The sequence below is a fragment of the Lactuca saligna genome, chromosome 5 (genome assembly GCF_052625555.1).
Source record: "Lactuca saligna cultivar CGN05327 chromosome 5, ASM5262555v1, whole genome shotgun sequence".
Lineage (NCBI taxonomy): Eukaryota > Viridiplantae > Streptophyta > Magnoliopsida > Asterales > Asteraceae > Lactuca > Lactuca saligna.
In genome coordinates, this window is record NC_136421.1 from 43,956,132 (window position 1) to 43,968,191 (window position 12,060).

The 12,060-nt window shown below is 39.6% G+C and overlaps 1 protein-coding gene across 1 annotated transcript; it reads left to right on the top strand.

The window, feature by feature from the left end:
* Positions 1–284: 284 nt before the first annotated feature.
* On the top strand, positions 285–1,661 carry LOC145048996 (V-type proton ATPase 16 kDa proteolipid subunit). Its single transcript, XM_078997679.1, has 3 exons — positions 285–498; positions 707–992; positions 1,272–1,661. The coding sequence occupies exons 1-3, from the start codon at positions 420–422 to the stop codon at positions 1,402–1,404; spliced, it is 498 nt and encodes a 165-aa protein (XP_078853805.1). The 5' UTR covers positions 285–419; the 3' UTR covers positions 1,405–1,661.
* The last annotated feature ends 10,399 nt before the right edge of the window (positions 1,662–12,060 follow it).

Consider the following 12,060-nt stretch of genomic DNA (forward strand, 5'->3'; position numbering starts at 1 on the left):
GAATATTTATGAAATAAATAAATATGTTTTGTGGAAGCATATTATAAAGTTTCGGTTCAAATACAAATGTGAAATAAACCAAAAAGAGTATTTATTTATTTATTAATTTTATTATTATTATTTTCAATAAAAATATGAGTTTTTAGACTTATTGTGAATTTTGGACAAGTGATTTTAGTATATTTTGGAAATTTGTCCTTTTCTTTTATAGTAATTAAATTATTTAAATTTTCCGATACACTCGAACATGAATCACACTCCTATGTATAACCCGTCCACGATTAAACAGGGCCATACAATTCAACTAACATATATAACGTCATCTCCCCTTTCGCTCTTTCTCTCCCTCTCTCGATCCTCAGATCCGATCAATTTCTCTGCAAAATATAAACCCTAAACTTGATCGTAATCAACCGATCATGTCTTCAACATTCTCCGGCGATGAAACGGCTCCGTTCTTCGGCTTTCTCGGTGCCGCTGCCGCGTTAGTCTTCTCCTGTAAGTTTTATCGCTTTTCTAGATCCACTGAATTCCAAATTCGATCTAATTAACCGATATCAATCTACACACGTGATGATCCTGTTTAACGCCGATCTATTAACATCGATCTTTGGCGTTCTAAGCTATAACGTTGACATTCGAAATCAAAAACATCGATCCACGATTCAAGTGCTCCTTTTTTATATCATTTGACTTTGTTATGTAGGTATGGGGGCGGCGTACGGGACGGCGAAGAGCGGTGTTGGAGTGGCGTCTATGGGAGTGATGAGGCCAGAGCTCGTGATGAAGTCTATTGTGCCAGTTGTTATGGCTGGAGTGTTGGGTATTTACGGTTTGATTATCGCTGTGATTATCAGTACTGGAATTAACCCTAAGGCTAAATCCTATTACCTTTTCGACGGGTATGCTCATCTTTCCTCCGGTCTTGCTTGTGGCCTTGCTGGTCTTTCTGCTGGTATGGCTATCGGAATCGTCGGTGATGCTGGTGTTAGGTAATTTTCCTTAACTCTCTCATTCTCTACATCTCTGTTACTGTTTTATTGTAATCACTTCAAACCTATATTCTCCACATTTCAAATCAGTATGCACATGGTAATCTGTAAGATAACATGAATGCTTTATCATGAATCCATTAGGATTAATTCAATGTCTCGTAACCTTAAAATCTTTACCGTTTTCATACATTGCAAGTTTGCAACTGCAACAAGACTACAACCCTTCATTCATCTATAGTTTCTTGAACTCTTGCTAACTTTAATTTGTTTTTTCAGAGCCAATGCACAACAACCAAAACTATTTGTTGGGATGATTCTCATCCTCATTTTTGCTGAAGCTCTTGCCCTGTATGGTCTCATTGTTGGCATCATTCTTTCTTCTCGTGCTGGTCAATCCAGAGCAGATTAGAAGGTATTCGTTCAGTGGCATAATCGTGTGTTCTACAGCTATAACTTATGTGTTTTTTTGATCTTTCATTTTGAGGAGAGTTGAAGCTGTAGTTATAAGTCGTTTTTTCATAATTTGTGGGTGGTAAATGGTGATGATATGTGTGTTGAGGGGGTAGGGTGTAGGGTAGATTGTGGGTTTTCACTATAATAAAGATGTCTCATACTCTCATTACTCGTATTATTTATTTATTTGCAAACAACATGTTGGGATTTGTATGCTTTCGTTGTATTTGATTTGCTTGATTTTGAAAAAGATATTCATAATGTTTTGGTATGGTATTGTTTCAGTCAGAGGACCCCAAATAATGTTGATGAGAACCATGGAATAAGCAACCTAAAAAAGATGAAATATATTTGTGAGAATTTGTACTTCACTTCGATTGTTTTTGGTAGTTGGCATCTTTTTTCCACATTATACATAGTCCAAAAGTAAAAATACGTCTCATGTTGTATGAATAATTAAAATATAAAATTCATGTGTAACACATGTCATGCTTTGAATGCCTTAAAGAAACAATTAAGCGATCAACCTTGTTAACTGTGTTCCTAGATTGTAAGCATACCCACCATTAAATTAAATTTGTCTATTCTTATATACCATAATATCCATACTATGTTGTTAAGGTTTCAATGTACACACATTTGATACGCATGCATTATATCCGTATGACAGTGAGTGAGTAATGTTTTAAAAGGAATTCTATTATGAGTTATAGATATGAATTATGAAAATGAGCAAATTTTTCCAAAAAATCAAAACCTTGGCATATTAATATCTCAATTCTCATGTCTTCTAAAGTTTTAAGGATATGTTGCTTTTGTCTAAAGAAGCATACAAAACTACAAATACAAAAACATACAAAACTATAAAAGCAAAACAAAATATTTTCTAATAAAGCAACATAACTACAAAATGAGCAATAATATAAAAAAATCATACAAAAAGACGTTTTCATTTTCCCAACAAGCCACACAAGCTATCACAATGTGCTTCATTCCTATTTTCATTTATTTGACCTTTTCTACTAATTTTTCCATTTATTAAAGATATTTGCCCCATAACAATCAACTTGACCATTTTACCCCTCGGTACTGGTACCATACTCCCTCTAAATGGGTCTGGTACTCGGGATTTTGAGCAAATTCAGTATTCAGAAGATCGAGAACTATACCTTCATTTGATCGCCTAGATTTAACATTTATCTACCGTTATGGCAATTCCAAACTCGAATACATTCACTCAACATGACGAAGTACCTAAAATAAAATGGAAGGCCCTAACTAAACCTTGGGAACCAGTAGAAGTGATGGCATCAACACATTAATGGGTCGATATATCCAAGGATGTGAAAATGGGCAATGACAAAGAAACATGATTATTTTTAGAGACGAGTTCTTAACTGTTTCCACAAAGAAATGAAGCAAGGAGAATATTGTACCAAAGATTAAGTGTACTTGAAATAGGGAAAGACAAACAAGGAAGTCATGTTGTTTAACGATTTGCATAATATGAAACATCAATAGCGTAACACAAAAAGTGATGGCGTGATTTTCAAGAAAGCGCCAAAAGTGTACCAAAAAGAAAACAAGAAACATTCTCAAATTTATTGAGTTTTCGAATTTTGTGAAAGATAATGAAAAATCGAAAACGAGTAAAAACACCAAACAACATGTCGGTCAGTGGTGGTTCAAAACGGTCAAAAACATTGTATCCGATTACACTACATTAAATGATTGTGTTGGAATTGACCTCCACGATGATGATACCATTTAAATTACATTGCCTTCCCCCACCGAGAAGGGATGAAACGAAATGCAAAGACATAGGTTAATCCACATTTCCAAATAAGTTGAAAAGCGATAGGGGCAGAGATTAAGGGTCTGAATACAAGAATAGATAAATTTTTAGATTTCGCTACGTAAAGAGAGCATACGAAAAGTCACTACACTAGGGAGTAGGACCCAAGTCACTACATTAGGGAGTAGGGAAGTGCATGAATTGGCTTTAACAGTTAAAATCAAAATTAGGATAAAAAATATAACATTTAGATTTTTTTAAGTGTATATTGGGTTGTTTTTTAGGTTTTTTTTATTTAATGTTATGCTTTTTTTTTAGTTTTTAGCTTTTTATTTTCTTGTTATGCATTTTTAGTTTGAATTAATGAAGTTTAAGTTTTTTATTTAAATTGAATTGTTTAAAAAATTAAATAATTAATTAATACATGTCATGGTGACCACTCTTTGTATGTGACAAGAAAGCATGAAAATAGGATAAAATTGAGGTGATGCTAACGTCTGAGGCAAAAATATATGATAGAAATGGTACACTCCCCTCTAGCCAAATGTTTAGTTCCCTTTTTGTCTCCTATGTGAATTAACTTCTTAAGGGAACAAATAATTGCTTTCATTTATGTCATTCTTGTTGTGTTTCTTCTCTATCATATCTTTGTTAACTGTTTTCTAGTCCTCAACTTGCCTATTTCTTTTTCTTATTAAGGCTAATGACAAATACTATAATGAATACCCACTAAGTGTGATATCCCCAAAATCTCGGTCAGAAAAGACCGCTTTTCATTTATGCTTTTAAAATAATTTCAGAGTAAATCCTTTTGATTTGAAAGAGTTGCGGAATTTGTTCGCAAAAACAAAACATGATAAAACAATGTTTACCAAAACATTTCATAAAAGAAATGTATTTTCATTATATAATCAAAACTCGGGGTGTCATGTTCCGATACAGACCATTAAGCATAAACGATAATATTACAAGTCATTCAAAAAATATATACATATACAGACTTGTAAACAAAACAACTTGATGGTTCATCCATCTTACGCCCTTACGCCACTTCCTGTAATACAAATAAAACTGAGTGGGTCAGGCTTGGGAGTCTGGTGAGCATATACGGTTTTCAACCCATAATAAATAAATTATATTTAATTTCACCAACCAATCACTATCCCGATTACCCATTCCCGTTATCCTCAATTTACGTCCCTAAAACAACATCTATCTTAAGGGACCTAATCTAGGATTTTCATCGGGACGGACATTACTGCTAAGGGGTTTCCTCAACAATAGATATCCTAAAGGCAACCATGAGGGGGATAGAGTACACCGGTGAACACATCGTTCACAACACCTACAGGTTATGAACCTGCTAGCATTCTACGAGACTGTCTAGAAGGAGTCTGTGGTCGTTATCCATACTTGTCACAACTAGGAATTTTGTGCCTTGTAACTACAACACTTAAGTCGGATTATGAATCCAAAAACATAAGGGCATGTATGATGCTTACTCTGTGACAACAAAATTGCAATCAAATACACCATACAAGCATTACAAATAGTCAACAAGCAATTGGAAACCCTAGAAGTTCTTATTTAGGTCCATTTTGGACTAGAACTTCCTTATTGGGCCTAATGGACCAATAAACTTCCAATTTGACTATCTTGGGTTTAGAACTCTTAAATGGGCTCTAATTGGACCCACTTTCATTTATTTCAACATATTGGGCCATATTGGGCCTAGAATGAAATAAATCAAATATTATAAACTATTTTGGACCATAATTAACCTAATTTAGCCTTAATAGCTCATAAAAATCACATTTATAATTAATTGGGGCCAAACATCACTTAACATAACCATGAAATGGGCTTAAGCATACAAGGCCCAATACTCATCTTTTTCTCTCCAAATCTCGGCCCAAGCCCAACCAAAGAAAGAGAGTTGACTTTCCTATGCCACCTCATAATTATCCATAGGACTCCCGTGCACCATCTCATGTTTTCATGCAAATCAATTCAAGAATCACACTCCTCTCCTCTCTCTTCTTGCTCTCGGCCGAACACAACACACACACACTCACAAAAATTCATTTCATTCTCTCTAAGTCTTGAAGGACATCTCCTTCCTCCTTCTTCAAAAATTTCGAGAATCAAGAGCTTTTCAAGGAGGTTTTTCCCACAAACACATCATCTAAGGTAAGTTGATGACTAATCCATGATCTAGATACTTCATTTCATCAAAAATCTCTCCTAAATCTATTCCAACTTGTGATCATGCACCTTAGAAGTCACTAAACTCGAGATCTACCAAGGAGACTTGCTAGGATCGAAATTTTCTTCTTTTCTCTCTTCAAAACCGAAACTACAACTCAAGGTGAGCTTCATACCCCCTTATTTTCGGTTTTTATAAGTTTTTGTGGGGGAGAATACAAGTAAAGGTGTAGATCCATCATTATGTGTATGTTTTGGTTGATTTCTATGCTTATATGTATGTTTTGTATGATTTTGATGCTAGATCTAGTTATGAATTGCTAAAAACCGAGATATATCTTATACTAGCATGAAATATACTACTACATACAAAGTATACCAAGAAAAATAGCTAAGTGGCTTAACAATACATACTTTGGGCTAAAAACTCATTTTTTTGACATAAATGTTAAAAATACAAAGTTAAAGGGCCCAAAATGAAATATTTCGAAATCTGATGGTTGAGATGAGTCAAAACAGATTCCATAATGTATTTTCTGAAAATATACTCTTTTGGAAGATCAAAAACATAAATTTCAAGCTTAATGGGCTAAAAATGACAATTTCGGCCCAATAGGGCCCATTATGCGAAAATTTCTGTTTTGGAGGGCCAAAACTGTGTTTTCCTATAAAACAGTGGACTATTAGTGTTACATGTACTTTTCAAAGGTTTAAAACGCTTTTCAAATTTAAAAAGGACCAAAGTTGCAAAAAATTTCCAAATTGGGCCAAAAATGTAAAAATTGCGAAAAAGAGGGGTTATAACCGAGAAAACTGCAATTTCAGGGACTTAAACTGTTTTAAATGAAAAATATGCTAAAAAATATTAATTTCAATAATTTTTGGGGTTAAAATGTCAAGAAAAAATGGTTTAAGGACTAAACCGGAAATTATTTTACCTAAAGGGGTGAAAAAGTAAATTTACAAAATTAAGAGGGGTTGTAAACAGAAAATTTTCAAGGGTAATTCAATACACTCGTTGTGAACAAAGATTGACACTACGACTCTCGATAAATTACAATATACAATATCACCAACAATCGTTATCAAACGAATTGATTCGGTCTCGAATCAATAACAAATCCAAAACTACTAACACTATAACGCTCAATACACATATGAAACTCTTGGAACTCTTTACTCTCGTGGAATTACTCAATACGTCGACGTACACTCCTTAGGCCCAAAAGTTGCAAATCATGCTTGTCAAGCCTAGCTAGCCCGATGACATGATCTTTAGGCCCAAAGGACACTTGCTTACATGTAGTTGGGTCTAATGCGACTCGACCGCATGTAAAAGGACTTTCAATGGCAAACATGTTGCTGGTCCCCAAGGGTCCTTCAGTGCTGCTAGTAAAGTCGGTAACTCACGATTGCGGGTTAGGCTTCGGGCCCTTCGCAATTGCAATGGTCTTGAACGACGCAGGGAAATACCGAGGGTTTCGCACCTTCACTTTTTCTCTCCGGTCGTGGGACTACACAAGTCCGGGAGGATTGAGTTGTGTGAATAAGTGCGAGTGACGCCTAAGGGATCACTAGCACGGTTGCCAATTGGACGTTTTCATTAACGTACGATACAACAATTCACCACCCTCTGTATACTCAATGCCTCCGGAGCTTAACGAATACCTCTAACGTAACGAAATAACAGTACCCAAAATAACTAAAGCAAAGTGATAGGAAAACGTCGGGTTTTCCTAGGGTTTTCAACAAGTACACTTACGAACTACATGTCGAATTTCACAACTCTTACGCTTACATCTATAGAATTCAAACAAGCATACTCACGGATCTTCACATATTTTTGCGTTATTCTATTTTCAGAAAATATCGGATTTTCTGGTGATTTTTTTTCAAAACATTACAAACATTGGATTTCAAACATTACTTATGAACTCACCAACATTTCATATGTTGACGTTTTTTTCAAAATACTTGTATTCTCAGGTAACAGATAAAGTGAATGATGAATTGTACTCTATGACGTTTTGCTGTGGTTTAATTTAGTATCGAACAGTTACTTTTGAGAATGTAATGTTTTGGAACAATGTAATGGATGTAAACGCTACCAGTTGTATCATTCCAAATGTTGGTGATGTATAATGTTATGTTTCATGTATATTCATTGTGATGGTATTCAATTGAGTCACGACAGCCCCCGGACGTTTCCGCCGTCTGGTTCGGGGGTGTGACAGGTTGGTATCAGAGCTTTGTTTATAGTGAACTAGCATATCTAGCCACACATGGATATGCAACTATAAACCAAAAAGAGGGACTAACATAACTCTGAACAAAACAAGTAAATAAAACACCCTTGCTTGCATTAGGAATAGGAACATAACACCGAACCAAACAAAAATAATACTAGTGTCTCGGTTAATTCGGGACTGTTCTTAGTGATACCAAGGAGTGAATGTAGCCTGATCAACTACATTCTCTCCAAAGTAAAACTAACACACGTCCTGATGAGATTGGGATTGCTAGGGAATCTAAAACTATACCCCTACCACCGAAAAGAGAACGCCTACTTGATCTATGCGATAATTGTAGCATCCTAGGAATAACGTTAGCATAATTACGCACTCTCGCAGACCGCATGGCTGGTTTTCATCACCCTGGAGACCCCTACTTCCCTAACCAGGGGAACAACGGATGGCTAGAGGAGGAGCCCGAGGAAGAGCCTGAGGAGGAGCCCGAGGAAGAGCCTGAGGAGGAGCCTGAGGAAGACCCCGAAGAGGAATCTGACGGGGAACCAGAGGCCGAAGTTGATGGCGAGCCTGCCGAATCAGAGGAAGATGAAGGAAGCCTCGAGGAGGATGCTGATGATAGTGAAGGGGGTGATTCGGATGCGGAGTCCGAAGTCATCAACCCCCCTTACCCGATCAGGGTGCCTGCCTATCGTGTAGGCCCCACTGGTCCTACACCGCCCTGGGGTGTTGATCTTTGGAGATGGAGCAGACAGCAGGGACAGCGACCCCCGTACGGCATGTCACGCGAGTTCTTTGACCTGAGAGATGGAGGACCGGCTGATCGAGCCCTTCCAGTCATGGTGAAACGGTTGCGGAATACGGGCGACCTTGCCCAGGACACTGCTGATCAGGTGCGCCAGTTAAGGACTAGGGTCGAGCGTGCGGAGCAGGAGATGCGTGACGTCCTTCGAGAGTTTCACATGAGGCAGGTTCGGTGGGAGTCTCGACTTCGGGACGCAGAACGCTTGGTGGCTCGTCTTCAGGGAGCATCCACATCCTCGGCACCACCTTCAGATGCAGCTCATCGCGGTTAGGGGTAGACTTATCTTGGTAGGTCGTTAGGAAATATGCTATGTACTCCGACTCTATGTTTAAGTGGCTACACTACTCATAGAGCCGTCATGCTGTCGAACTAGTATCACTCATGTATGCTCTTACGAGCAAAATTTTCATGTATCAAATGCGGATAATATTAATAAATTTTTACGTGTTTTATTACGATATTACAAATTGCTATGTGCTGAGAAATTATTATTGATTGGTCAATGGTAGTAGTGTTTAAGTTCGTACCATGCACCTAGTCAGTAGGATCACGACCTCACAGAAACCACATACCCTCAACATCTTTCCGTTTTGTCACAGAAAGATGCCTCTCCGACCTACTCGCGGAAACCCAGGACCAACCCCACCTGAAATTGACTCGGCCGCATTCCAGGCAGCTGTATCTGCAGCAGTCACGGCAGCGATTGCGCAAATTCATCAAGGGAACAATGGAGGAGTCAATGGGCAAGGAGCCGGAAGTTCGAACAACGGAATGAATCAAGGACCCCCCCAAGACATGTACCTACAAGGACTTCACAAACGCCAAACCACGAACTTTTAATGGCACTGGAGGGGTGATCACTCTGAAGCGATGGATCGAAAAGGTGGAGTCGGTATTCGAGATATGCGACTGCCCTGAGCACATGAAGGTGAAGTTCGCGGCCTGCACTTTTGTGGATCAAGCGCTCACCTGGTGGAACGGACATGTAGAATCCATGACGCTCCCTGTAGCCAACTCTATGTCGTGGACAGAGATGAAAGAAATGTTAATGGCTGAGTACTGCCCACGAGGCGAAATACAGAAGATGGAGCAAGAGCTATGGAACCTCACTGTGTAGAACGCGAATATCGATGCCTACATATCGAGATTTAGCGAACTATCTCTGCTGTGCCCGGGTATGATCACCTCGGAAGGAAAGAAGATTGAGCGATTCATCTGGGGACTCACATCACCAATTCAAGGGAATGTGATAGCTGCAAACCCCAAAACATTTGACATTGCGAAAAGATTGGCAAAAAGGTTGTATGACCATAACAACAAGAAGGGAGAGAAGCCAGTGGAGACTGAGAAGACGAAGGAAAGTGATGGCAAGAGGGGAAAGAACAATAAGAGGAAAGGGCGCCAGGGCCCCGACACCTCCAAGAAGCAGCAGACTGTGGCGGTTAATGCTGTTACCGCACCGGTTCCAGCCGCACCACATGCTCCAACCTCAGCCACTTCAAATGCTTCCAGACCTTATTCCGGTAATCTTCCCAAATGCAACAAGTGCGGTTTCCATCACTATGGAGAATGCAAGGATTTTCAGTGCACCAGTTGCAACCGAAGGGGACACACTGTAAAGTACTGCAAGGCTTACCCTCCCCAGAACCAAAATCAGGGAACCAACAACAACAACACCCATGCTAGCGGCAATAACGCAGGGCCTAGCCACACCTGCATCGGATGTGGGAAGACTGGACACATCCGCCGAGACTGTCCTAACAACAACAATTTAAGAAATGGGGGAACAGGAAGGATGTTGACCATGGGTCAGGGTGAGGCTATTCAAGACCCCTCTGTTGTTACCGGTACGTTTCCCTTAAACCACGCTTATGCGTGCATCTTATTTGACACCGGAGCGGAGCGAAGCTTCGTAAGCAATAAGTTTAAGCATTTATTAAAACAACTGCCCCAAAAGCTAAATGAAACCTATACGGTGGAAATGGCCAATGGGAAAACCGAATCCACTGGGGAAATCTACACCGGATGTACCCTAACTCTTAATCAACACGTCTTTCGAATAGATCTAATGCCAGTGTCAATTAGGAGTTTCGATGTGATCATCGGCATGGACTGGTTAAGCCCCCACCATGTCGAAATTATGTGCCATGAGAAGGCCGTTCGTCTTCGTCTTCCAAATCACGAAACCCTAGTAATTTACGGAGACAAATCTAGCATGAACCTTCGCCTTGTTTCGTGCATCAAGGCACAGAAATATCTAAGAAGGAACAATTTGGCGTTCCTGGCTCACGTGGTGGATAAAACCAAGGAGGAGATTAACGTTCGAGACATTCCCGTAGCATGTGAATTTCCAGACGTGTTTCCTGAAGATCTTCTGGGAGTACCCCCAGAGAGACAGGTTGAGTTTCGAATCGACCTTATTCCAGGAACAACTCCTCTCGCTAAATCACCCTACCGGCTGGCTCCTGCCGAGATGCAGGAATTATCCAGCCAACTCAGCGAACTTTTGGACAAGGTATTTATTCGACCTAGTTACTCGCCATGGGGAGCTCCGATGCTCTTTGTCAAAAAGAAAGACGGATCTTTTAGAATTTGCATCGATTACAGAGAGTTAAATAAACTCTCAATCAAGAACCGCTACCCACTCCCACGAATCGATGACCTATTTGACCAACTCCAAGGAGCTAGTTATTTTTCTAAAATAGATCTACAGTCTGGATACCACCAACTCAAAGTCCGGGAAGAGGATATTCCAAAAACCGCTTTCCGAACTCGCTACGGACATTATGAATTTGTCGTAATGCCCTTCGGTCTAACGAATGCCCCTGCCGCATTTATGGACCTAATGAATCGAATCTGCCGACCGTTCCTCGACAACTTTGTCATTGTTTTTATCGATGACATCCTCGTCTATTCTCGAAGCAAGGAAGAGCATGGCCAACATCTCCGACAAGTCTTAGAAACTCTGCGATCAGAAAAACTTTACGCCAAACTCTCTAAGTGTGAGTTCTGGCTGCGAAGTGTGAACTTCCTAGGTCATGTAGTCAGCCAAGATGGAATCCATGTGGATCCCTCTAAGGTCAAAGCTGTAGAAGGATGGGCAATCCCGACAACGCCCACAGAAATTCGTCAATTCTTGGGATTAGCAGGCTACTATAGGAGATTCATTCAAAACTTCTCTAAGATCGCCAAGCCACTTACCTCGCTTACGCAAAAGGGCGTACCATTCAAATGGACAGACAAACAAGAGATTGCATTTCAAACCTTGAAACAAGCTCTCTGTAGCGCACCTGTACTATCTCTGCCTGAAGGAATGGAAGATTTTGTAGTCTACTGCGACGCGTCAAATCAGGGCTTAGGTTGCGTTCTCATGCAACGTGGGAGAGTGATAGCCTACGCATCCCGCCAGCTAAAGACGCATGAAGTAAACTACACGACCCATGACCTAGAGTTGGGAGCTGTAGTCTTTGCCCTAAAGATTTGGAGGCATTACCTTTACGGTACAAAGTGCACCGTTTTCACGGATCACAAGAGTCTCCAACACATCTTAAACCAAAAGGA

Excerpts from the sequence above, each read along its gene's own strand:
- LOC145048996 (XM_078997679.1), top strand. The coding sequence starts at position 420 with ATGTCTTCAACATTCTCCGGCGATGAAACGGCTCCGTTCTTCGGCTTT. Across the intron at positions 499-706 it reads TGCCGCGTTAGTCTTCTCCT|GTATGGGGGCGGCGTACGGG; the intron begins GTAAGTTTTATC and ends TTTGTTATGTAG. Across the intron at positions 993-1,271 it reads GTCGGTGATGCTGGTGTTAG|AGCCAATGCACAACAACCAA; the intron begins GTAATTTTCCTT and ends TTGTTTTTTCAG.